This window comes from Pogoniulus pusillus, chromosome 17 (assembly GCF_015220805.1).
Source record: "Pogoniulus pusillus isolate bPogPus1 chromosome 17, bPogPus1.pri, whole genome shotgun sequence".
Taxonomy (NCBI): Eukaryota; Metazoa; Chordata; class Aves; order Piciformes; family Lybiidae; genus Pogoniulus; species Pogoniulus pusillus.
The window spans coordinates 15,532,490-15,556,566 of record NC_087280.1 but is presented as its reverse complement, the minus strand read 5'-3'; the positions used below and the strand labels follow the sequence as shown (position 1 = coordinate 15,556,566).

At 50.3% G+C, this 24,077-nt stretch overlaps 2 protein-coding genes across 2 annotated transcripts; both read right to left on the bottom strand.

The window, feature by feature from the left end:
* Window positions 1–417: 417 nt before the first annotated feature.
* On the bottom strand, window positions 418–10,841 carry CALML4 (calmodulin like 4). The gene is made up of 5 exons (XM_064157113.1): window positions 10,755–10,841; window positions 10,592–10,622; window positions 4,170–4,310; window positions 2,789–2,977; window positions 418–713 (listed from the first exon to the last, which is right to left on the bottom strand). Exons 1-5 carry the CDS (start codon window positions 10,755–10,757, stop codon window positions 616–618), a joined length of 462 nt encoding a protein of 153 aa, XP_064013183.1. The 5' UTR covers window positions 10,758–10,841; the 3' UTR covers window positions 418–615.
* Window positions 10,842–14,500: 3,659 nt separating this feature from the next.
* Window positions 14,501–24,077, bottom strand: CLN6 (CLN6 transmembrane ER protein). The gene is made up of 7 exons (XM_064157112.1): window positions 23,927–24,077; window positions 22,494–22,608; window positions 21,398–21,496; window positions 18,086–18,274; window positions 17,892–17,947; window positions 16,465–16,587; window positions 14,501–14,897 (listed from the first exon to the last, which is right to left on the bottom strand). Exons 1-7 carry the CDS (start codon window positions 24,007–24,009, stop codon window positions 14,609–14,611), a joined length of 954 nt encoding a protein of 317 aa, XP_064013182.1. The 5' UTR covers window positions 24,010–24,077; the 3' UTR covers window positions 14,501–14,608.

The window sequence follows — 24,077 nt, the reverse complement described above, 5'->3', positions numbered from 1 at the left end:
TGCTCTAGTTTGAAACCGCTGCCTCTTGTCCTGTCACTACAAGCCCTTCTGAAAGATCTCTCCCCAGCTTTCTTGTAGCTCCCCTTCAGGTACTGGAGATCTACGTGGAGCCTTCTCCAGGCTGAAGAAACCCAACTCTCTTAGCCTATCCCCATAAGAGAGGTCCTCCAGCCCTCTTAATAATCTCTGTGGCCTCCTCTGAATTCTCTCCCCAACAGATCCATGTCCATCTTGTGCTGGGGACGCCAGAACTGGATGCAGTACTCCAGGTAGGGCCTCACAAGAGCAGAGTTATGGATGACACTTAACTAGAAGTGAAACCTTAACTACAAGCTGTCATTTGTGTCACAACCTGTGGACTGAAATGTTATTTTTGTGGTGAGAGTTGGGATTTTAAGCAGGACTCATCACACAAGGGGATGTTATATTCAGTTTATTGAGTTGCCAGAGAGCTCATGCTCAGATGTGAGCTGGGAACCTGCATAACCACTGTCTTGAAGGCAAAATTAAGGCTTTTTGAAGGCAAAAGATTTTCCACAGCCTGAGTAGTAACTAGAAAAAAGAAGTCCAAAACAGATTCAGGTCCTGCTCTTAGCAAATCTCTTGGTTTGAACGTTAATAGTCAACAGCAGGAAGACAAACAGCGCGGACAAACTCTTCATATTTGATTGTTCCCCTTGGTCCAACTTTGACATCTTTCAGCAGGTCATCAACTGAAAGAAAGAGGAAGAGAGAACCAGAAGTTTGAACGGTGTAGTGTCAGAGGAAAAGATGGTGTAGTGTCAGAGGAAAAGATTGACTGGTGCATATTAGGGATGTTGTGATCTTCAAAATGCAGGATTAGAGTTTTCCAGTCGTTTTTACTGGGACCAAGAGCTTGTGGGATCACTTGGAGGTCCCATCTGGATTGTTGCTGTAAATTAACATCACTTAGCACCTTGATTTTGAGCTCCATGCCTGACTTCTGGAGCATAGGTGGCCATCTCTTTGGAGTTGTGCATGGAAAAGATTTAGTCCAAACTGACTTTTAGTTGCTCTTGGTAGGAGTTGTCGTTATTTAAGTGGGGCCAAACTGTGTTCTCATGTGGGTTGAATGAGGGTAGAGAGGCTCTTCAGAGGGACTTGGATGGGCTGGATCAATAAGCCAACATTAAAGGGATGAGTTTCAATGAGGCCAAATACCAGATCCTGCACCTGGGTCACAACAACCCCAAACAGGGCTTGGAGCAGTGTGGCTGGAGAACTGCCTGGCAGAAAGGGATCTGGGGGTTGTAATGGGCAGCTGAATATGAGCCAGCAGTGTGCCCAGGTGGCCAAGAAGTCCAATGGCAGCCTGGCTTGGATTAAAAATGTTGTGGCCAGCAGGAGGAGGGAGGTGATTATCCCCTTGGACTCGGCTTTGGTGAGGCCACATCTTGAGTATTGTGTTCAGTTTGGGGCACTGCAATACAAGAGAGATGTGGAGGTGCTGGAGTGGGTCCAGAGGAGGGCAACAAATGTGGGGAAGGGCCTAGAGAATAAATCTTATGAGGAGTGACTGAGGGAGCTGGAGATGGTTAGTTTGAGGAAGAGGAGGCTGAGGGGAGACCTCATTGCTGTCTACAATTAACCTGAAGGGACATTGAGGAGAGGCTGCTGCTGGTCTCTTCTCACAGGTAATTGGAGACAGAACAAGGAAGAATGGCCTCAAGCTGAGACAGGGGAGGTTTAGATTGGGTATTAGGGAAAAGCTTTTCATGGAGAGAGTTTTAAGGCACTGGATTAAGCTGCTCTGGGAGGTGGTGGAGTCACCCAGCCTGGATGTGTTTAAGGGTGGTTTGGATGTGGTGCTTAGGGCTATGGTTTAAGGTGAATCTTGTAGAGTAGGGTTCTAGGTTGGACTTGGTGATCCTGAGGGGCTTTGCCAACCTGCGTGTTTCTGTGATTCTCTTGTGTGCCCAATTCAAAGTAGATTTGCGTGACTTGTTAATACTGGTGTTGGAAAATGAAGAAGACCTTCTCAGCTGGGGCTCTAAGGGCTGAAAATACTTGCACAGAAGTGGTCACTCTGCACTAGCGGTGGCTGTCACTCCAGCTTTGGGAACAGCTTGGCAGGGACAGAGTTGCCTGATTCTGAAGTCTCTGGATAAAGCATTAAATGGGATTTTCCCTGTCAAATAACATCAGTAAAACAGAAGAAATGATGCATGAAGAGATGTTAGATGTTGCTGCTGCTGGGAATTAGATGCCACCTTCCCCCAGGAGAGAGGAGAGGAGGCAAATTCCTTTCCTTTCTACTTTACCCATGAAGATGGAGTGGGTTGGTGCTAAAGCAAGCATCAGGGAATCCCACCAGCTTCTGCCTGAGGCTGCTTTGGGCAGCAGTGTCCTTCAGTAAGGTTTCTGATACAGCCCAGGAGAGGATTAACTGGTGTGCTTGCTGATGGTGAGGGGCTGTGTCCACTTTCATGAACATGTAGGGCAGGAGTAGGGCAGCAATGAGGTCTCACTTCAGCCTGCTTTTCTCCAGACTAAACAACCTCAATTCTCTCAGCTTCCCCTCATCAGCCTTGTTCTCCAGACCCTTTGCCAGCTTCATTGCCCTTCTCTGGACCTGTTCCAGCCCTTCATTGTCCTTGGAGTGAGGGCCCAAACTGACCCCAGGGTTTGAGGTGTGACCTCACCACTTGCCCAGACCAGGGGAACAGTCAGCTGGAAGAGCCTGATCCCAGCTTCAGCTGCAGAGGAAGATCACGAAGGGGAATAAGGAGGTGGGAAACACTCAGTTCGTCCTTGGTTTGCAGAATACCTTCTTCCTCAGAAAGCTTTTCTCCTAGTCTTGTGAGTTTGGCTCTCAGCTCCGAAATGCTGATAATGCCTTCCTTCTGCCTGTCTATCATGGACAAAGCAGTGAGGATTTCGGTCTCGGGCTCCTCCTGTTTCATCTGCCTGTACATGATGTTGAGGAAAGTGGAGAAATCCAGCTCCGCGTTCCTGTCTGCGAGAACAAGAGCAGGTTCTTCAGGGAGGGCTCAGGTTGGGAGTCTGGATGCAGACCTCAGCATCCTCCTCTCCCAACCAGTTCCCCTTTCCTGGGGCACCTTCTCCCTCTTGCCTGACTGGTGTGGACCAGGATGAGCCCACTGCTGGGGGGCTTTCTCCTGGCTACAAAGCTCATGTAGGGCTTTGCTTGACTGATAGAATTGTTTGGGTAGGGAAAAGCTTCTGCGATCCTTGAGTTCAGCCTTCAGCATGGGAGCACCGTGGCCGCTAAACCGTGTCCCCAGGTGCCATGTCCACAGGCTTCTTGAACGCTTCCCAGGGATGGTGACTGCACCACCTGCCTGGGCAGCCTGTCCCAGTGCCTGACCACTCTTGCAGGAATGGAATTTTTCCTAATCTCCAAGATAAACCTCCCCTGGCACAATTTCAGGCCATTTCCTCTCATTCTGCAACCTCGTCTCTAAAAGTTTTAACCCAGCCCACCCTTACCTCATGAATCTTTGGTCTTTGTGCTGTGAATTCGTTTGCACAGGTCTGCAGAGGACAATCTGTTGGTGCTCTTCTGCCTCTTCTGCCTCTGTGAATGGCCTGAACAGTTTCCCAGCCCCCAAATCCATAATCAATCTCTCTTTCTCCTCCTGCTTTTGAAGCTTTTTTCTGCTAGACTTTATCAAAGCACATCAGACTAGTTTTGGTGACTGCTCCTGCTTGTAGAACCACAGGGTTGAATTGGAAGGGGCCTTCAGAGTCATCATTTACAAGGGCTCGTGACGACAGGGTGAGGATCAATGGATTGACACATGAAGAGGGTAGATTTAGACTGGCTGTTAGGAAGAAATGCTTTAGGATGAGGGTGGTGAGACACTGAAACAGGTTGCCCAGGGAGGCTGTGGATGCCTCCTCCCTAGAGGTGTTTAAGGCCAGGTTGGCTGAGGCTCTGAGCAACCTGATCAAGTGGGAGGTGTCTCTGCCCGTGGCAGTGGGCTTGGAATTTGATGATCTTAAAGGTCCATTCCAACCCAACCCATCCTATGAGTTTAGTCCGTGCTGGCTTGTCTGAGTATTATCTCCTGGGCTCCAGGCAGCCTCCTTGCTTGGCACATGGTCTCCTGAGCATGGAGAAGTTGCATTTCTCCAACCCTAACCCAGAGCCGTTTATTTAAGGGCTGCCACTGCTCTTTGCTCACCGATCTTGTGCAGGTGCAGGTGTCTCTGCACCTCTCCTGGCGTTGGGCTGGCTCCCAGGCACCTCATCACTACCATCAGGTCAGAGGCTTTGATCTTCCCTTTTTGTTTCTTGTCGTAGAGGGAGAAACATTCCTTGAACTCTAATTAAAAACCGACACTCCGTTAGGCCATGTAAGCTCACATTATTCATCTACCGGGGAGGTTTTCTTCGGCTGCCGGCTCGGGCAGCCTTGGGAGGGTTCCAGCAGGGATATTGTGTCTGCTTCGGGGTGTCTGCTTTCAAGGAGGATGATGGACAGTGGGGGAGGACCCCGGGTGAAGTGCCAGAGGCAATTAAAATCCGCGCTTGTGAATAGCGGAGCTAATTGGGGTCCTTCAGGCTGATGAAGCGAGTCTGAAAGGGGGGGTGGGGGGATGTGAGGCTTCCCAGGGCGTAGAGCACTGTGAAAAGAGCTCTTCGCTGCTTCTTGCAGTCACAGGAGCGTTGGGGCTAGAAGGGATCTTTAAGATCGTCGAGTTCCAGCCGTTAACCCAGCTCAGCACCAAGCCAGGTCACAGTATCACAGTATCACAGTATTATCAGGGTTGGAAGAGACCTCACAGGTCATCAAGTCCAACCCTTTCCCACAGAGCTCAAGGCTAGACCATGGCACCAAGTGCCACGTCCAATCCTGCCTTGAACAGCTCCAGGGACGGCAACTCCACCACCTCCCCGGGCAGCCCATTCCAGTGTCCAATGACTCTCTCAGTGAAGAACTTTCTCCTCACCTCCAGCCTAAATCTCCCCTGGCACAGCCTGAGGCTGTGTCCTCTCGTTCTGGTGCTGGCCACCTGAGAGAAGAGAGCAACCTCCTCCTGGCCACAACCACCCTTCAGGTAGTTGTAGACAGCAATGAGGTCACCCCTGAGCCTCCTCTTCTCCAGGCTAACCAATCCCAGCTCCCTCAGCCTCTCCTCGTAGGGCTGTGCTCAAGGCCTCTCCCCAGCCTCGTCGCCCTTCTCTGGACACGCTCAAGCATCTCAGTGTCCCTCCTAAACTGGGGGGCCCAGAACTGAACACAGTACTCAAGGTGTGGTCTAACCAGTGCAGAGTACAGGGGCAGAATGACCTCCCTGCTCCTGCTGACCACACCATTCCTGATGCAGGCCAGGATGTCACTGGCTCTCTTGGCCACCTGGGCACACTGCTGGCTCATGTTCAGGCGGGTATCAATCAGCACCCCCAGATCCCTCTCTGTCTGGCTGCTCTCCAGCCACTCCGACCCCAGCCTGTATCTCTGCATGGGGTTGCTGTGGCCAAAGTGCAGCACCCTGCACTTGGAGCTATTGAACCCCATCCCATTGGCCTCTGCCCATCTGTCCAGGCAGTCAAGGTCCTGCTGCAGAGCCCTTCTGCCCTCCAACCCAGCCACATCTGCCCCCAGCTTGGTGTCATCTGCAAACTTGGTGATGACTGACTCCATGCCCTCATCCAGATCATCTATGAAGATGTTAAAGAGGATGGGGCATCTCCACGGCTCTCAGACCCCTCCAGCTCCCTTGGGCAGCCTGAGACAGGTCTTGGCAACGCTCAAGGGGAAGAAATTGTTCCTCGTGTCCAACCTAAACCTCCCCTGGGACAGCCTGGGGCTGTTCCCTCTTCCTGTCACTTGTTCCGTGGGAGAAGAGGCCAACCCCCAGCTGGCTCCGACCTCCTCTCAGGGAGCTGTGGGGAGCCAGAGGTCTCCCCTCAGCTGCCCTACACAACCATGGAATTGTTTGAGTTGGAAAAGACCTTTACGATCAAGTCCAACCGTACTCTGACTCTGCCAAGGCTGGTGCTAAACCGTGTCCCTCAGCACCACATCTCTGCCTCTTTCAAATGCCTCCAGGGACGGGGATTCAGCCACCTCCCTGGGGACCCTGTTCCAGGGTTTGAGAGCCCTTTCAGTGAAGGAGTTTCTCCTAATATCCAGCCTAAACCTCCCCTGGTGCCACTTGAGGCCATTTCATCTCGCCCTGTCACTTGTTGCTTGGGAGAAGAGACCAGACCCCCCTGGCCCCAGCCCCCTTTCAGGGACTTAAGGAGAGCCAGAGGGGCTGCCCTTGGGTTTCAGAGGCAGAGGGGCTGCCCCTGGGTTTCAGAGGCAGAGGGTCTGCCCTTGGGTTTCAGAGGCAGAGGGTCTGCCCTTGGGTTTCAGAGGCAGAGGGGCTGCCTCTGGGTTTCAGAGCCAGAGGGGCTGCCCCTGGGTTTCAGAGGCAGAGGGGCTGCCCCTGGGTTTCAGAGGCAGAGGGGCTGCCCCTGGGTTTCAGAGGCAGAGGGGCTGCCCTTGGGTTTCTTTTCTCCGGGCTGAACAACTCCAGCTCCCTCGGCAGCTCCTCACAAGACTTCTTTGGTGCGGAAGGGGATGCCGAAGGACTGAGCTGTGGGGGGAGGTGCAGGGTCTGCAGCCAGCGGCTGGGTTTTGGTGAGACAGAAGAGCTGAGAATGTCACGTTTGATGTCTGCGCTGGGACCGGAGCTGAGATCAGGTGAGCCCAGCAGAGAGGCTGCGTCTGCCCTGCCCTGCCCTGACTTGCCCTGCCAGCATCCCACTGCAACATCTCTTCATCCTCACCTCCCTCACCCTCTCCCTTCCCCCGCAGTGTCCAGTTCTCAGATAACCATCCGAGGCTGAGAGCTGACCTAGATACTGCTGCCACCGCCCAGCCTCCTCTGGGCACGCTCAGCACCGCCGGGCAAGATGTGCCCTGGGTGCAGGACAGGCGGGGAGAGACAAAGCACTTTGTGCTGCTGCCACCACTCGCTGCCCGCTCCTCATCCTCTCTGTCCCGAGGACTTGCTGCTGGGGAGTGCTGGGTGCTGCGGGGGGTGCTGGGTGCCCTGTGGGGTTAGGGTGCTCTCTGGGTACCATGGTGGGTGCTGAGTGCCCTGTGGGTATCACAGTGGATGCGGGGCACTCTCTAGATGTCCTCGTGTGTGCTAGTTGCCCCGTGGGTGCTGCAGTAGGCACTGGGTGCCCCATGGATGCTCTGGTGGGCGCTGGGTGCTCCATGTCTATCACGGTTGATACTGAGTGCTCTCTGGGTAACGTGGTGGGTGCTGGATGGCTCAGGGGTGCTGTGGTGGGTGGCCCGTGGGTGCTGGGTGCTGTGGTGGGTGTTGTACTGGGTACTGCGTGCCCTGTGAATGCTGTCCTAAGTGCCCCACATACACCGTGGTGGGTACTGGCTGCCCTATAGCTCCTATGGTAGGTGCTAGGTGCCCTGTGGGTGCTGTCTTGGGTGCACCATTTACATCACGGTGGGTGCCTCATGTGTACCGCGGTGGGTGCTGGCTGCCCCATGGGCCAGCACCCCACGGGTGCCATGTCCTTTCCCTGCCCCAGCCGCCACCCCCACCCTGCCCCAGCGCTGCAGAGCTGCTGAGCCCCGGGCTGCAGATTAACAGATTTCAGTAATACTCTTATTTCAGCTTTCTTCTGCCCTTCTCCCTGCCAGCCCCCGCCCTTCCCCTCCCCACAGGAGCTACAGTCTTCCTTCACCTTCCTCTTCCTCCTCCACCTTCACTGGTGAAACCTCCTGGGCACCTGAGTTGTCTCCTGGTCCCAGGGCTGCTGTGGTTGAGGGACGGACTGAAATGCCACCCGGTGTGGCTGTGGGACTGGCAGGTTACTGGTTGACCTCTGCTGGTCTCCAGGCAGTCCGGTTTGTGGGACTGGGGTAGAGAGGCTCAGCTCCTTGCCTGTGCCCAGCAGCAGCTTAATGAATTCTCTGGTGTGATGCTCTGGAGGGCTGAGTGGAGGGCAAGGGGGTGTGAGCATGAGGCCAGGTTGGGAGAGCTTGGGGGAGAAAGCCCTTTTTGTTTTTAAATAGAAGTTATCTGCAAATGGCAGCATCTACATGACAATCTATCCACATCTGAAAAAAAACAACCCCAAAATACATCTAAAAATAGAAATTAAATAGGCAGAAAAACAAATACATAGAAAAAAATTAAAACCATATTGAAGAGCTAACAGCTAAATGACAAAAATTAGATATAGCAGCACCTAAATTAAAGAAGATCTGTAGTATGTAAACATCTAAATGAAATTCGTATCAACCCCTAAATAAAAAGATAGGTAAAAATAGATTAATATTGACAGATTTAAACCTAAACTTAGGGGCAGATCTAAAATTAAGTGCATCTATAAATAGCAAAAGAAACAGTTGTAGAAAAATATATGTTACATGATATCAAGGTGTAAACAAAAATATATAGGAGCATCTGAAATATGTACCAATTGACCTAAAAAAAAAACCCCAACTCCAAACTCTAAAAGTAAAAATAGATCTCTATATATAAATAAATCTTTCTGTATGTATATAAAATAAATATAGGGAAAAATATACACACACATACATACATATATATAAATATGCATATATAGAGAGATATGCATATATATAGATATATATACACATATACACATATATATACACATGCAGACATATATACACATGTATATACATATATATATATACATGCAGACACATATAGATATATACACATGCAGATATATAGATATATAGACACACATGCATGTACATATATATATACACACACTTGCATATACATATATACACACACATACATATATATACACATGCATAGATGTACACACACTTGTATATATAGATATATACACATACATATCTACACATACACACATATATAGATATATATGCAGACATAGATATACACACTCATATATAGATATATACACACACATATATATGTACACACACATAGATATACACACATACACATATATGTAGATATATATGCAGACATAGACATACACACTCATATATAGAGATATATACACACAGATAGATATACACACTCATATAGATATACACACATAGATATACAAGCATACACATATATATAGATATATATATGGACACAAAGATATACACACTCATATATATCGATTTATACACACATATGCATATATGTATAGATATATATGCACACATAGATATGCACACACATAGATATAAACACATACATATAGATATAGATGCACACATAGATATACACACTCATATATAGATATATGCACATATGTACACATAGATATAGATGCACACATAGATATACACACATATATAGATATATATGCACACATAGATATGCACACACATAGATATACACACACATAGATATAGATGCACACATAGATATACACACACATATATAGATATATATGCACACAGATATGCACACACATAGATATACACACATACACAGGGATATAGATGCACACATAGATAGATGTACACAGTCATATATATAGATATATGCACGCACATAGATACACACACATAGATATAGATATATATATGCACACATAGATATACACACTCATATATATAGATATATGCACACATATAGATATACACACACATAGGTATAGATTTAGATGCACACATAGATATACACACTCATATATAGATTTATGCACACATAGATATACACACTCATATATAGATATATATGCACACATAGATATACACACACATAGATATACATGCATCCACATAGATATAGATGCACACATAGATAGATATACACACTCATATACGTAGATATATGCACACACGTAGATATACACACTCATATAGATATATATGCACATATAGATATACAAGCATGCACTTAGATATAGATATATATGCATGCATAGATAGATATACACACTCATTATATATAGATACACACACATAGATAGATATACGCACACATAGATATACACACATACAGATATACACACACATGGATATACACACACAGATACAAACATGTATAGATATACACACACATAGATACAAACACATATATAGATATACACAAACATGCATATATACACACACATATATAGATACATACACACATTGATAGATATACACACAGATATAGATATATACATAGATACACACATATATGTAGATATATATACACACATGCATACATACACACACACACATATATATATATGAATGAACATTTAGAAAGACATATAGAAAAATCCAGATGAAAAATAAACCTATAAAAATGGCCATAGAAAAATATATTTCCAATATAGATAAAATAAACATGTGTAAACCCAAAGTGTCTATGAAATCTTTATAAAAGCATCAATATCTATTAAAAACATATAAAAATAAATATATAAAAGCATTATTCTCTATAAAAATACACATATGTAAACCCAAACATGCATATAAAGCATGAATATCTATTTTATATATATATAAGCATAAATCTATATTAAAACCATATAAAAATAAAGATATATACAGGCATAAGTATCTATAAAAATAAACAATATACATATGTTAGTTAAGCTGATTTTGCTAATTAACCCTCCCAGGCAGACCCCAACTCTCCTTACCATTAATTTGATCCTGAGACAGGAATTTTGCCTGGTCGGTGGAAGCAGGGAAAGAAAAAGAGAGGAGGGAGGAAAAAAGAAAGCAAAGAACTTTCAGCTTGGGAATCAGGAGGTGTGGAGCCAGGAGGGAGCAGTTTGGTACCAACCCAACCCCTTCCCTCACCATTGTTTTGGGGGCTTCCTGGCGCTGTGTGGTGCTGGTTGGGTTTGAAGGGTGTCTGGAGCTACTTTTCTCCTCGATTAAGGGCTAAAGTCCTGCAGCGTGGGGTGGAGCGTGGCTGGGCTGTAATAAATACCCCGCTGCCATGGCTACCAGACCTGATCCCTGCCAGGGCTGGAGCCTGCTGCCAGCACAGCTCCTGCTCCCACGCCCTGCTGGGAAGGGCTCTTCCCAGACTGCAGACAGCCTTGGGGCGCTCCAGGTGGGACCCTAAGTGGCGATGTGGACATGGCACTTTGGGAGATGATTTAGTGGCCGTGGTGGTGTTGGGTTGGTGGTTGCACTTGTGATCTTAGAGGTGCTTTCCAGCCAAAAGAAGCCTGTGATTCCATGGTGCTGTCTGAAAGCAAGCAGCTTCTAGCAGTGGAGTTTAGGGGAGCAAGAGCTTCCTGTGGTTGGAGTTTATGGGGGGGTTTGAGTCATTTTGGGTTGTTCTTCACAGAGAGAGTGATTTGCCATTGGAATGGGCTGCCCAGGGAGGTAGTGGAGTTGTTATCCCTGGAGGTGCTCAAGAAAAGCCTGGCTGAGGCACTTAGTGCCATGGTCTAGTTGATTGGATAGGGCTGGGTGCTAGGTTGGACTGGATGATCTTGGAGGTCTCTTCCAACCTGGTTGATTCTATGATTATCTATGATTATCTATGATTATCTATGGTCTGGTTGATTGGCCAGGGCTGGGTGCTAGGTTGGACTGCATGATCTTGGATGATCTTGGAGGACTCTTCCAACCCGGTTGATTCTATGATTTTAGGTCACAAAGCTTGAGCAGAAGATGTTTGATGATCTCAAACAGCTGCACACCTTTCACAAAGCTTTGCTGCTGGCAGACAAATGAGAGGAGACCTCTTTCTCTCTGCAGCTCCTTGACAGGAGGTTGTAGTGAGGTAGTGGCTGGTCTCTTCTCTGTAGTATCAGGTGATAGAATGAGAGGTGTTAGAACATGTCCAGAGAAGAGCAACAAAGCTGCTGGAGGGCCTGGAGAACAGGTCTGGTGAGGAGCAGCTGAGGGAAGTGGAGTTGTTTAATTTGGAGAAAAGGGGGCCTCAAGTTGCACCAAGGGAAGGTTTAATTTGGACATCAGGAACAATTTCTTTCCTGCAAGAGTGGTCAGGCATTGGAACAGGCTGCCCAGGGAGGTGGTGGAGCCCCCATCCCTGGAGGTGCTCAAGAAGCCTGTGGACATGTCTCTTGGGGCCATGGTTTAGTGGGCATGGTGGTGGTGGGTGGATGGTTGGACTGGATGATCTGAGAGGTCTTTTCCACCCCTAATGATTCTATGACCACACTGGTTGGTATCTGCTGAGGGTGCAGCTTTGATGTTCACTGCTGGAGAGGTTTTACTGGAGGAGAAGGAGTAGAAGTGAATTAAGGCTTGGCATGATCCTGACTGAGCTTGGTGCAGGGCGGTGAACATCGCCGTCGCTGTGCCCCGTGTGGTGGATTTGCAAACGTGGAGGAGCTGGGACACTGCTGGGGCTTTTTGAAGTGGTTTAAAAGCTCCCCAGGGTCTGAGTTCTTACTTGTTAGTGTTTGTCTGAGCTAATCCACTCCAGAGCAAACAGTGTCCAGGACTGCCAGGTCTTCTCGCAGCCCTCGGAAAGAGGATACTAAGGAAACGATGCTGAGGGAAAGGGAAGGCTGCAGCGAGCCAGAGAGCTTCAGAGGTTTGAACTTGGGTGTGTGGGGTAGGAAGAGCCTCCAGCTGTTGCAGAGCAGCTCAAACAGCCATGTGTGCTGATGTCTTCTGCTCCCTTCCAGCACTATGCTCGGGTGACCTTCAAGTCTCATGAATCTATGATTTTATCCCATCCTGTCCTCTACAACAAGAATCCCAGAATCCCAGACTGGCTTGGCTTGGAAGGGACCTTAAAAAGGTCATCTAGCCCAAACCCTTGCAGTCAGCAGGGACATCTGCAGCTAGAGCAGGTTGGGGATCACAGCCCCAAACAACCTGACCTGCAATGGGTCCAGGCATGGAGCATCACCCACCTCTCTGGGCAACCTGGCCCAGGGCCTCACCACCCTCAGTGTCACACATTTCTCTCTTCTCTCTAGTCTAAAGAGCTGAGCCAGCAGCTTGGCTGGGGGGCTCCTGGGTGTGGGACAGGTGATGTTCTGCCTCTCCAGAGCCACCAGTGCTTGAAGCACCCTGAACAGAAAACCAATGACTATGCAGGCATGGCTAGCACGTGTGTGTGGGATGAAGTACCTGGTGCCAGGCTGTGCTGGAGATCCAGGCCCAAGAGCAAAATACTGAATGGCTGAAGTGACTACAGCATGGACCAGACCTTTCCCAGGACAGACCTGCCCTGTGACAATGGGACAGTCAGGATCCTTCAACATCACAGGCTGAAGATTCTCTCTCCAAGGAGCTGCTTGAGGAAACAACATGAGTCACTTGGCTCTTACCAGATGCAGCCACCTGGATTCCATCACACTGGGCTTCCCTACAACTTCTACAGACAGAAACCATCACAGGGCTACAGCTGGAGTTGAAAGAGCTCAGCTCCATCACTCAGGCTGGAGATGTGGTGAGTGGGAACAGAAGCCCACATAGAACCTACAAGAATGAGGCTGACCCTGGAGCTCACCCCTAGCCTGATTCTCTTTTTGGGGTGGCCTTGAGGAGAATTGGCCCTGCCTGCATTCAGCAGTGAGGGCTCAACCCCAGTGCTGATGGCCAAGAGTGCAGGAGGACTTTGAAGAGTCACAGCTGAGCAGAGCTGTGGTGAAGATCCAAGGTAAGGAGGCTCAGCCCCTTCCCACCATGTTTACTGGGCTGGGAGCAGCTTGGGAAGAGCAGAGAGAGCTCTGCCTGCCAAGACAAGGGGAGGGTGAAGAGTGCTCAGACTTCCTGGCAAATCACTCCAGTTAGAGGCTGGGATGTTCTCTGGGATGCTGATGGTGGGATGGGAGTTCACCAGTGGTAGAGTCTGGGGTGCTGCACCCCTGCTTCAGTGCAGGAGGGGTTTGGCACTGTCCTGTAAGCACATGAAAAAGTCCAACATGGAACTGTGCAGTTGTGAAGGCTGTTGAGTGGAGAGGAGTCTTGTGTCCAGTTCTGGGCTCCCCAGTTCAAAAGAGGCTGAGAACTACTGGAAAGAGTCCAGTGGAGGCTGCAAAGATGCTGAGGGGTCTGGAGCAGCTCTGCAAGGAGGAAAGGCTGAGAGCCCTGGGGCTGTTGAGCCTGGAGAAGAGCAGCCCCAGAGGGCATCTGCTCAATGCTCAGCAAGAGCTAAAGGGTAGGGGGCAGGAAAATGGGGCCAGACTCTTCTCAGTGGTGCCCAGTGACAGGACAAGGGGCAATGGGCACAAACTGGAACCAGGAGGTTCCATCTGAACATGGGGAAATAACTCTTTGTTGTGAGGGTGATGGACCCGGGGAGCAGGCTGCCCAGAGAGGTTGTGGAGTCTCCTCTGGAGAGCTTCCAAACCCTCCTGGCCATTGTGATGCTGGGCAAGCGGCACCCCTGCTTTAATAGGAGGGTTGGACTGGATGATCTCCACAGGTCTCTTCCAACCCCTACCATGCTGGGAGGAGAAACAGATCAGAACCAGGAAACCCTGAGGAAACAGCCCTGCCACAGCCCTGGCTTTAAAGTGCTAAGTCACAAAGACTATTTTCCCTTGTGGGTGAAACTCCTCCTGGCTGGCTGGGTGTAGTTAACAGAGGACATCTCTTGCAGCTGATGTTGGTCAGGAATTTATTTGAAATACCTCTACATTAGAAAAACTATATATATATATATATATATGTATTTAATTCTTCTTCTTTAAATCACCCTAAAATATCAAAACTTAGAAACTTTCCTTTGCTGCGTGGAGGTTGCTCATGTGCAGGGTGTAAAATGCCCAGGGCTCAGGGATATAGATGACACCAGGGTACTTCTTCCTGAGGATTTTGTCATTCCATAGCCAAACCACCCAGAGAGCGATGAGGACCAACGTGATGATGAAGGAGTAGAAGAGAAACAACCCATTGCTGTCCAGGACGAGCCCTTTGCGTTTCTGGTGCATCACTAGAGCCATCATAGCAAAGAAAGTGAAGATGTAGAGGATGAAGATCTGACCCTCTGTCACCAGATACCTGCGAAGCAAATGAACAACCTGTTAGTGCCCACCCTGGGAGCAAGCATGGAGTGAGGGCAGCTCCCAGCACTTCCAGTTCCAGCTGTGGGAAGCATTTCCCCTTCTTCCTGTTCAATGTCCAAAGAATCTCTGCTGCTTTCTCCTGCCAGCTTCCAAGCTGTGATTTGTTTTCAGGTTTCTTATCAGTAATTTAACAACTGAGCTATGAGGAGAATGGCTAAAGAGATACATGCCCAGTATGGGACTGGGGAGGTATTGGGCTCAGGTTGTGACTGGGATGCTCCAGGGCAGAACCAAAGGCAGGATCTGCCTCTGACTCGTGGATTTGTGCTCATTCAGCCCCCAAATCCACTGCTCTCCCCTGTGCTGTGTCAGGCAGTGGGTGGGTGTTAGCAGAGAGGAGGAGAAATCACACTCCATGCTTCTTCAAGCTCAGAGATTCAGAGATGGCAAGGGAGTGCAGTGGGGTAACTGAGAACTGACCAAATCATCTTGATGATCAAAAATCAATTTACTGTATAAAAAGGGTCTCAGCAGGGGGGGCAAAGCCACGGGCAAGAGAGAGAACATCATCCCTGCAGAGGAATGAAAGAGTTGTTTGGCTGCCATCAGGGAAAGCATTTGGGAAGATGAAGCTAATGAAAATGAGAAATAAATAAGACCTCTCTCAAAAGGCCATTTGGAGCTGCAGGGTGAGCTGAGGAAGCAGCTTCTGAGCATCAGGCAGGCCTGGGCTCTGTGTAAAATGCCTGGGCAACTGATGAGAGTGTCCTCGATGTCACCAACAAGCTGAGACCTGGTGGAGGAGCTGCAAGCACCTGGTGACCACCCTGAAATTGCCAAGGACCCATCAAACAGCACAGGGAGCAGCAGCCTTGGAAGGGATGCAGATGGTAAGTGAAGGCTGGAAGCTGGAGCTCCATCAATAACAACCACAGACTGGTTTGGGTGGGAAGGGACCTCCAAAGCTCATCTAGTCCTACTCCCCTGCAGTCATCAGGGACATCTTAGAGCAGGTTGCTCAGAGCCCCAAACAACCTGACCTGCAATGGGTCCAGGGGTGGGGCTTCTACCACCTCTCTTTCTCTTTCCTTGTTATCATCTTATTTAGGGTGGAGGACAGGGGAGGCAAAGCTGTGGTAGTCTCATGGGGAAGCTTTTGAGGAGCTATCCTTGAGATGAGGACTGTTGTGATGTACTGGTGTGAGTAACTGGTACCAAGCAACCTGGGGCAGCATCTCACCACCCTCAACATCAAACATTTCTTCCTTCTCTCCAGTCTAAATCTCCCTTTTAGCTTAAACCAACCCCACCTTGGTCTGGCTGTGGGTGAAGAAACACCCCAAGCAGGGACAGGAGTGCTGCTGAGTGAGCCTCAAGTTGTCCCAGCTTGCAAAGGCTGCAAATTTTGATGGGATTTGATTTGCTTTTCAAGACCTGCAGAGCAAAAGCTGTAGCAGGTTCTGCTCTGTGTACTGGGAAACCCCTTGGCTGCATGCTGTAGGGCTGTTTGTTGTTCTCCCTCTTCGTCCCTCACCCATCCAGGCTGGGCAGATGCCACTTACCAGTAATAAAGGCTGCTGGGCCCCATCAGAAGCAAGGCAGCCACTGGCATCCTGCTCTCCTCTTCAACGGGGGTGAAGCAGCCAGTGAAATAGATAAAGAGTATCAGGAAGAAAGGGATATACCTAGAAACAAACAACTCCAATGGGTGGTGTGACCTTGGAAGGTGTTTAAACCCCCTCCCAAATCCAAACCAGGCTCCTAGGCAATTCCTCTGCTGAGCTGGGATTTAATTTGGTGACCTGCTCTGGCCACACGCCCTCAGGCGGTTGAAGAAGCAGGTAACTGCTGTGCTACGAGATCACAGCTCTGGCCAGGGAACACCAGAAGGGTTGGTGGTGCCTAGTGCAGGGCTAGGGCATGTGCTGGCTGCACCAAGTGCTCCTGCAGATCATGAGTCCTCTGGGACCTCACGGGGAAAGCCCAAGTTTGCTGATGAGGTCAAACACTGGAGCTCAAGTGCTCCATCAGACAGCTCTGTTTGTTACGCTCCCAGGCTGTGTTACAAGCTGGGCTGCAGGACAGCAGGATGTGGACCAGGGTTTAAGGGACCTGAGAGGCCTTTTTTTTAATTTGGAATCACAGAATAGTTTGGACTGGAAGAGACCTTTAAAGGTCATCCAGTCCAGCCACCCTGCTGGGGAAAAACAAAAGGATTTGCTTGCTTCGCAGTGCTCAAGGGAGGAGATTCTGCCCCTCTGCTCTGCTCAGACCCCACCTGCAGTGCTGGGACCAGCTCTGGAGTCCTCAGTACAGGAGACATGGCCTTGCTGGAGCATTCCAAGCTGGTATCCACAACAAAAATAATCTGGTCCTCTATATGCTGCCAGATAACCTTGAGATAGCTCAGAGCAGAGGGAAAGCTCTCTCCTGTCAGGCTTTGCTGTTATGGCATCACAGAATCCCAGACTGGTTTGAGTTGGAAGGGATTTCTAAAGGTCACTTCTAGTCCAACCCTGCTGCAGATAGCAGGGACAGCTGCAACTAGACAGCCCCAAACAATCTCACTTGCAATGGCTCCAGGCATGGGGCAGCTCCCACCTCTCTGGGCAGCTTGGGCCAGGCACTCACCACCCTCAGAGTCAAACATTTCTTCCTTCTCTCCAGTCTGAATCTCCCTGTTTTGATTTCAACCATCACCCCTTGCCCTGTCACAAGAAGCCCTGCTCAGAAGTCTGTCCCCAGCTTTATCAATACTGAAAGGCTGAAAGGCCACAAGAAGGTCTGAGACAGAGACACATGGAGGGGGACATGGTGGCTTTCCAGGGAGGAGGTGACTGTAATCTCTCTGGCTATCAGAACTTTATCCCCTGCCAGCTTTCCTCAGCTGTGTTTTATTTTTCTTTCTAGCTATTAAGCTCAGATCAGATCCACTCTGCCCTTTCTTGTGCTCTGCTCTGAGGCTGCACATGGGCTGCCAATAGCTTACCACATGGAGTGACCTAAATATTCATCGTAGTAGTAGAGGAGCTCAAAGGAATCAATCTGCAAGGCAAGCAGGAGAGAATTAAGAGGGCAGAGGGAACAGGAAGTTATTAAGTGAGAACATGCAATTACTGTGGAGGGGGTTTAAGTGCTTGTGTGTGGATAGATAGATATGCATTTAAAAATAAAGCCTCTTACCAGGGTCTCTGGCTTCAGGTTCTTGATGATGGGATTCTCTCTTACAGACAGGTGGTGCTGATAGCCACTGAAAATCAGGCGGTGGTTCACCGAGTCTCCCACCAGGTGGATGCTGGCTCCCATGACAAACATGATGATGCTGACATAGATCATTGATCTTGGTAAGGTCTTGGGGGATCTCTCAATGAGCTAAAAACACAAAGGTGGCTTCATCATCAATGAGTCTTCCAACGGCTTGGGTTGGAAAGGACCTCAAAGGTCATCTAGCTCCAAGCAGGGGCACCTCCTACTGGACTATGTTGCTCGAGGCCTCAAACAGCTCCAGGGTTGAAGTTTCTCTGGGCAACTTGTTCCAGTGCTTCACTATGCTCACAGCAAAGAATTTCCTCCTTATATCTAATCTGAATCTGCTCACTTCCAGTTTAAATCATTACATGATACAAGAGTCCCTCCTCTTTCCTGTAGGCCCTCTTAAGTACTGGAAGGCTGCTTTCAGGACTCCCTGCAGTCTTCTTCAGGCTGAACAAGGCCAACTCACTTAGCATGTCCTCACAGGGCAGGTGCTCCAGCACTGATCACCTTTGCGGCCCTTCTCTGGACCTCTTCAAGCATGTCCATGTCTTTCTTCTGCTGTGAGCCCCAGTGCTAGACTAAGTACTCCAAGTGGAACCTCACAGGAATGGAGTAGAGGGGGAGAATCACTCCTCTCAGCCCATCAGCCACCCTTCTCTTGATGCACCCCAGGAAGGATGGGCTTTCTGGGCTGTGAGCGTACATTGCCAGGTCACATGCAGTTCTAACTCCATCAACTCTCCCAAATCCTTTTCTGCAGGGCTGCTCTCAATCCACCCATCACCCAGCAAGAGTGGTCAGGTGTTGGAACAGGCTGCCCAGGGAGGTGGTGGAGTCCCCAGCCCAGGAGGTGTTAATAATAAATGTGAGGACATGGCACTCTGAGACAGGATTTAGTGGGCATGGTGGTGCTGGATTGACAGTTGGCATTTGATGATCTCAGAGGTCTTTTCCAACCTCAGTGATGCTGTGATTCTACAAGACTCCCAATTTCTGCCCTTGTTACATCTCCCTGCAAAGCAGCAGCACCCTACCCTGAGTCAGTGCTTGGACCGAGGCAGTGATCTGCTACTTCTGATGGAGTGCTCCAGAAATGCTTCACCAAATGCGCTCAGAAACGGTGCAGGCTTCTCTGCTGAGCAGATCTGCAGGGCTGGCTGTGCCCTCCAGTGGTGGGAGAGCCTCTAGCAGCATCCAGCCCAGCACATGCTCTTCACTGCCCGGCCAAGAGACCTCTGCTTTTCTAGTTCTCTGCTGGGTGCTTTTCAGAAGACTCTGGTTGAACAGGGTAGGACTTTTCTTCCTTTCTTTCCTCCTGAAACGAACCAGACTGACCAGATTGTGGCCAGGAGGGCCAATGCCATTCTGGGGTGTATTAAAAGGGCTATGGCTAGTAGGTGGAGAGAGGTTCTCCTGTCCTTTTACTCTGCCCTGGTGAGGCTGCATCTGGAGTACTGTGTCCAGTTCTGGGCCCCCCGTTCAAGAGGGCATAGAACTGCTTGAGAGAGTCCAGCACAGAGCCACAAAGATGATGAAGGGAATGGAACATCTCTTTTATGAGGAGAGACTGAGGGAGCTGGGGCTGTGCTGCCTGGAGGACACTGAGAGGTGACCTCAGCAATGGTTATAAAGATGTAAAGGTGAGTGCCAGGAGGCTGGAGCCAGGCTCTGCTCAGTGATGCCCAATGGCAGGACAAGGGGCACTGGGTGGAAGCTGAGGCATAGGAAGTTTCATGTAAACACAAGGAGGATTTTTTTTCCCTGTGAGGGTGACAGAACCCTGGAGCAGGCTGCCCAGGGGGGCTGTGGAGTCTCCCTCTCTGGAGATATTCCTGCCTGGACACATTCCTGTGTGGTCTGGCATAGGAGATCCTGCTCTGGCAGGAGGGTTGGGCTGGAGGAGCTTTCGAGGTCTCTTCCAGCTCCTGATATTCTGTGATTCAGTGACCTCACTGTGTCCTTGCTACTGAAGAGGAAGCTGCACTTAACTTCCTATCTAGAAATATCTAATGGCCAGCAAAACTGGTTGAGGCAACCATTTGAGCACCAGCTTCAGTGACAGGCTCTCCCTGCACCTTCTGATGGTCTCCTTAGGTCTGGGTGGAGGCGTGGAGGTAAGGTTGGCAGGGAGCCTGCTGTTACTCAGAGCCTGGGGCAAGCTGCTGCAAGCCCAGCTAGGGATGAGGAGCAGGAGTTCTCTCCAGCAAAATGTTCCTCACTCTGCTTGCAAAGCTGGGAAGTAAATCTCAGGGTTTGGAGAGGATTCCGAGCCAGGCTTGGGAACCACAGGTCAGAGGGGGACACATCAGCCCTGCCCGAGGATCAGCTGGAGCCACCTTCACTTCCTTCCTGTCTCTGCTGCTAAATCAGCTTTGCAGCTCTTCATAAAACAACCAAAAGCTCCTTATTTGTATTTAATTTTGAGGCTTAGCTTTCCCTTTCTCTGTGAGCACCAACGGAGGCAGAGAGGACAAGGACAGCTTTCATCTGACGGGAAAGGACGGTGGGACACGTCCTTTGAGAGGACACTGGGTGAGAGAAACACACCCTGAATAACAAATGGAGGTGTTTTTTTGCTGTGGACCAGCCCTTTGTGCTGTCAACACACCACCCCTTAGTGCTGTGCTGCCAGGGAAGGCCAAAGCAGCAAATTTTACCCTGACAAGAGCCCAGCCTGCAGAAATAGGCTGCGTCAGATGGTGATGGCTCAAACCGAGCTTTGGAGCTTCCACACTCCCCAAAAGACCAGATCACAATCACAGAATGTCAGGCGTTGGAAGGAACCTCAAAAGACCCTTTAGTCCAGCAGGATCACCTAGAGCAGGTCACACAGGAAGGCAGACAGGTGGTCCTCCAAAAATGATTTGACTCACTGATTTTAGAGGTGTTTTCCAACCGAAAAGAATCTATGACTCTATGAAATAGGTTTTGGCTCAACCAGGCAGAAGGGTCCTGACTCCTGCTGATTCCAGACTTCCTGTGGGAAGCAATTTGCTTTGTCAGTGGAGGAAACTGAGTTGTATTAAGGTGGTTGCTGGTTGCTCTTCAAAATACGGCCTCAGGAATTCTTTCTGGAGTAGAAACGCTCTAACAGGTGGCAGGGGCTGCTTCACTTGTAAGGGTTTATGACCAATCCACATTTGTTCTCCAAGTTCCTCCCAGTCTTTCCAAACCTCTATCCTTTGCCCTGTTTTTAACACCCAGTAAACTTGAAATGAAATGTATTGCCTCCAGCTTTACCTTTAGCAGAAGAAACGGTGTGATAACGTTGTAAGCCATGTGGAAATAGTCTCCAGCACTCGGTTTGTTCAGAGGGAACCACTCCAAAGGGAGGATGATCTGAGGGGAAAAAAGGCACATCAGTGTGTCTTCATCAGTGACACAGACAGTGGGATCAAGGGCAGCCTCAGCAAGCTTGCAGGTGGCACCAAGCTGAGAGGTGAGGTTGATATGCCAAAGGGATGAGCTGTCACCCAGAGGGACCCTGGAGAAGTGGGCACAGGTGAACTTCATGAGGTTCAACACAGCCAAGTGCAAGGTGCTCCTCAAAGGCATCCCTTGGGTGTAGAAACCAGCCTAGGGGTCTACCCCCCCATCTTCTACCCTAAATCACAGGCTCACAGGATGTTAGGGGTTGGAAGGGACTCAAAGAGATCACTGAGTCCAACCCCCCTGCCACATCAGGACCATACAACCTAGCTCAGGGCACACAGGAACACATGCAGACAGGCCTGGAAAGTCTCCAGAGAAGGAAACTCCATAACCTCTCTGGGGAGCCTGTGCCAGTGCTCTGTGACCCTTATAGTAAAGAAGTTCCCTCTTGTGTTGAAGTGGAACCTCCTGTGCTGCAGCTTACACCCCTTGCTCCTTGCCCTATCCCAGGGAGCAAGTGAGCAGAGCCTGTCTCCCCACTCCTGACCCCCAGCCCTCAGGTATTTATAAGCATTTATTAAATCCCTTCTCAGTCTTCTCTTCTCCAGACTAAAGAGCCCCAGGGCCCTCAGCCTCTCATCAGGCAGTGCTCCAGTCCCCTAATCATCCTTGTAGCCCTCTGTTGGACTCTCTCAAGCAGATCCTTGTCCCTCTTAAACTGCAGAGCCCAAAACTGATTGTAATAACAAGATAATAAATAAGCTGATTGCAAGCAAAGAGAGGTGGCAGAAGCCCCAACTCTGGATCCAGGTGATACTGGGCAAGGCTCTGAACAACCTGCTGTAGTCGTCCCTGCTGACTGCAGGGTGGTTGGCCCAGATGACCTTTCAAAGTCCCTTCCCACCCAAACCTGCCTGTGATTCTATGGTCCTAAAGCACTGAGCCTGCCTCTGCCCCCACTGACCATCGCAATGGGACGTCCAAAGTCCAGCACCCAGTTCTGCAGGGTGAAGTAGAACCACAGATCCAAATGGAAGGGGGAGGTCTTGAAGGTGTCCTCGTTCTTGACCGCTCCATGCCTAGAGATGACAGAAGCGACAGTGTCAGCCTTGTGTCTTGTAACAGAATCACACAGTGTCAGGGGCTGGAAGGAAGCTTGGAGCAGACTCCAGGTCTGTATCCCCACCCAAAACCTGTGCCTCCCTGGCTGCCGTCGCATCCCCAGCCTTTGGGATCTGTGAGATGAGCCCAAAGTTGAGAGGCCAAGGAGAGGAGGAGGAGGCAGCAGAGGGGTAAGGAGGTTCTTCCTGGCTGAGAAGTGAGCACAAAAGTGATCTGAAAAGCTTAGTGCTGAATTAAGTGCAACTATTTTTAACTTTTGCATGACAAAGCAAAATTCAACTCCCGTGGCACCTCTGCTGAGCGCTCAACCTGCGGCGATGCCTGGTGGTACTCCAGCACAGGCTGCTCTGGAGGCACTCTCACCTTCATCTGCCACGCTGAAGAGCTTCTGCCTCTGCAGAGCAAGGCCTGATCCAACTCTCTGCTGAAGCCTTTCCGTCCAACAACCCTCCAGCACCACTAGACCACCACATCCCTATGGGAAGAGTGGATGAATCCATCTCCTGTGGTGCCCAGACCAGCATCAGCTGGATCAGCCATGAGCCTGTGCTACCTGAGCCCCCACTCCAAACATGACGGATGGAGGAGGAGGATGGTAGAACCCTGGGCAAGTCAGGGTGTCCTGGATGAAGCTGGGAGAACTGCAGCTGGACCAGCTAAGGTAAACCAGGATGCCGTGGCCAAGGGCAGGTGAGGAAACCCTGCATGAGGCTGGCAGCTTCCAACCCTCCAGGACGCTCTGGACAGCTGCAGCATCCAGGATATGGGGTTGGTAGCCAAGATGGGGCTGGGGAGCATGGGATAAGGCTGGTACCCAGCATGGGGCTGAGGCACCCCGGATGGTGCTAGGGGGCATGAGATGGGGCTGAGGTAGCTGGAGTAGGGTGGTGGTACTCAAGGTGGCTCTCGGGGGCAGAGGATGGGGTGGTGGTACCTGGCTTGGTGTAGCATAGTCAGACCGAGGAGGCGGGGGGAGGGGGGACACAGGATGGGGTGGCGGTACCCGAGCTGGGGTGGTGGGAGCGCAGGATGGAACTGGGGGCGCGGGATAGGGTGGCGGTACCCAGGACTGGACTCGGGGGCAGGGGATGAGCTGCGGACCGGATGGCTCTGGAATATCCCAGGGGATGTTGGGGCGGGATGAGCCGGGGGCGCAGTGGATGTGCTGGGGACCCCCGGGGAAGCGGGGACGGGGTTGTCGGTGGCGGCGTCCCAGTCTCATTGCCGTGCCCACTCCTGCTCCAACCCTCCTCTCTCCCTTCTCCCGCCGCTCACCTGCCCGGGTAGAGCGTCCCGGCGGGCTGGGGGGCACCCGGGGCCACCACCGGGAACGGCCGCCGCCGCGCCGTACCCTGCATGTGCCCGGCCCGGCTCGTCTCGGCCCGCTCGGTCCCGGCCGCGCTCCTCCCGGCTCGGCTCCGCCCGC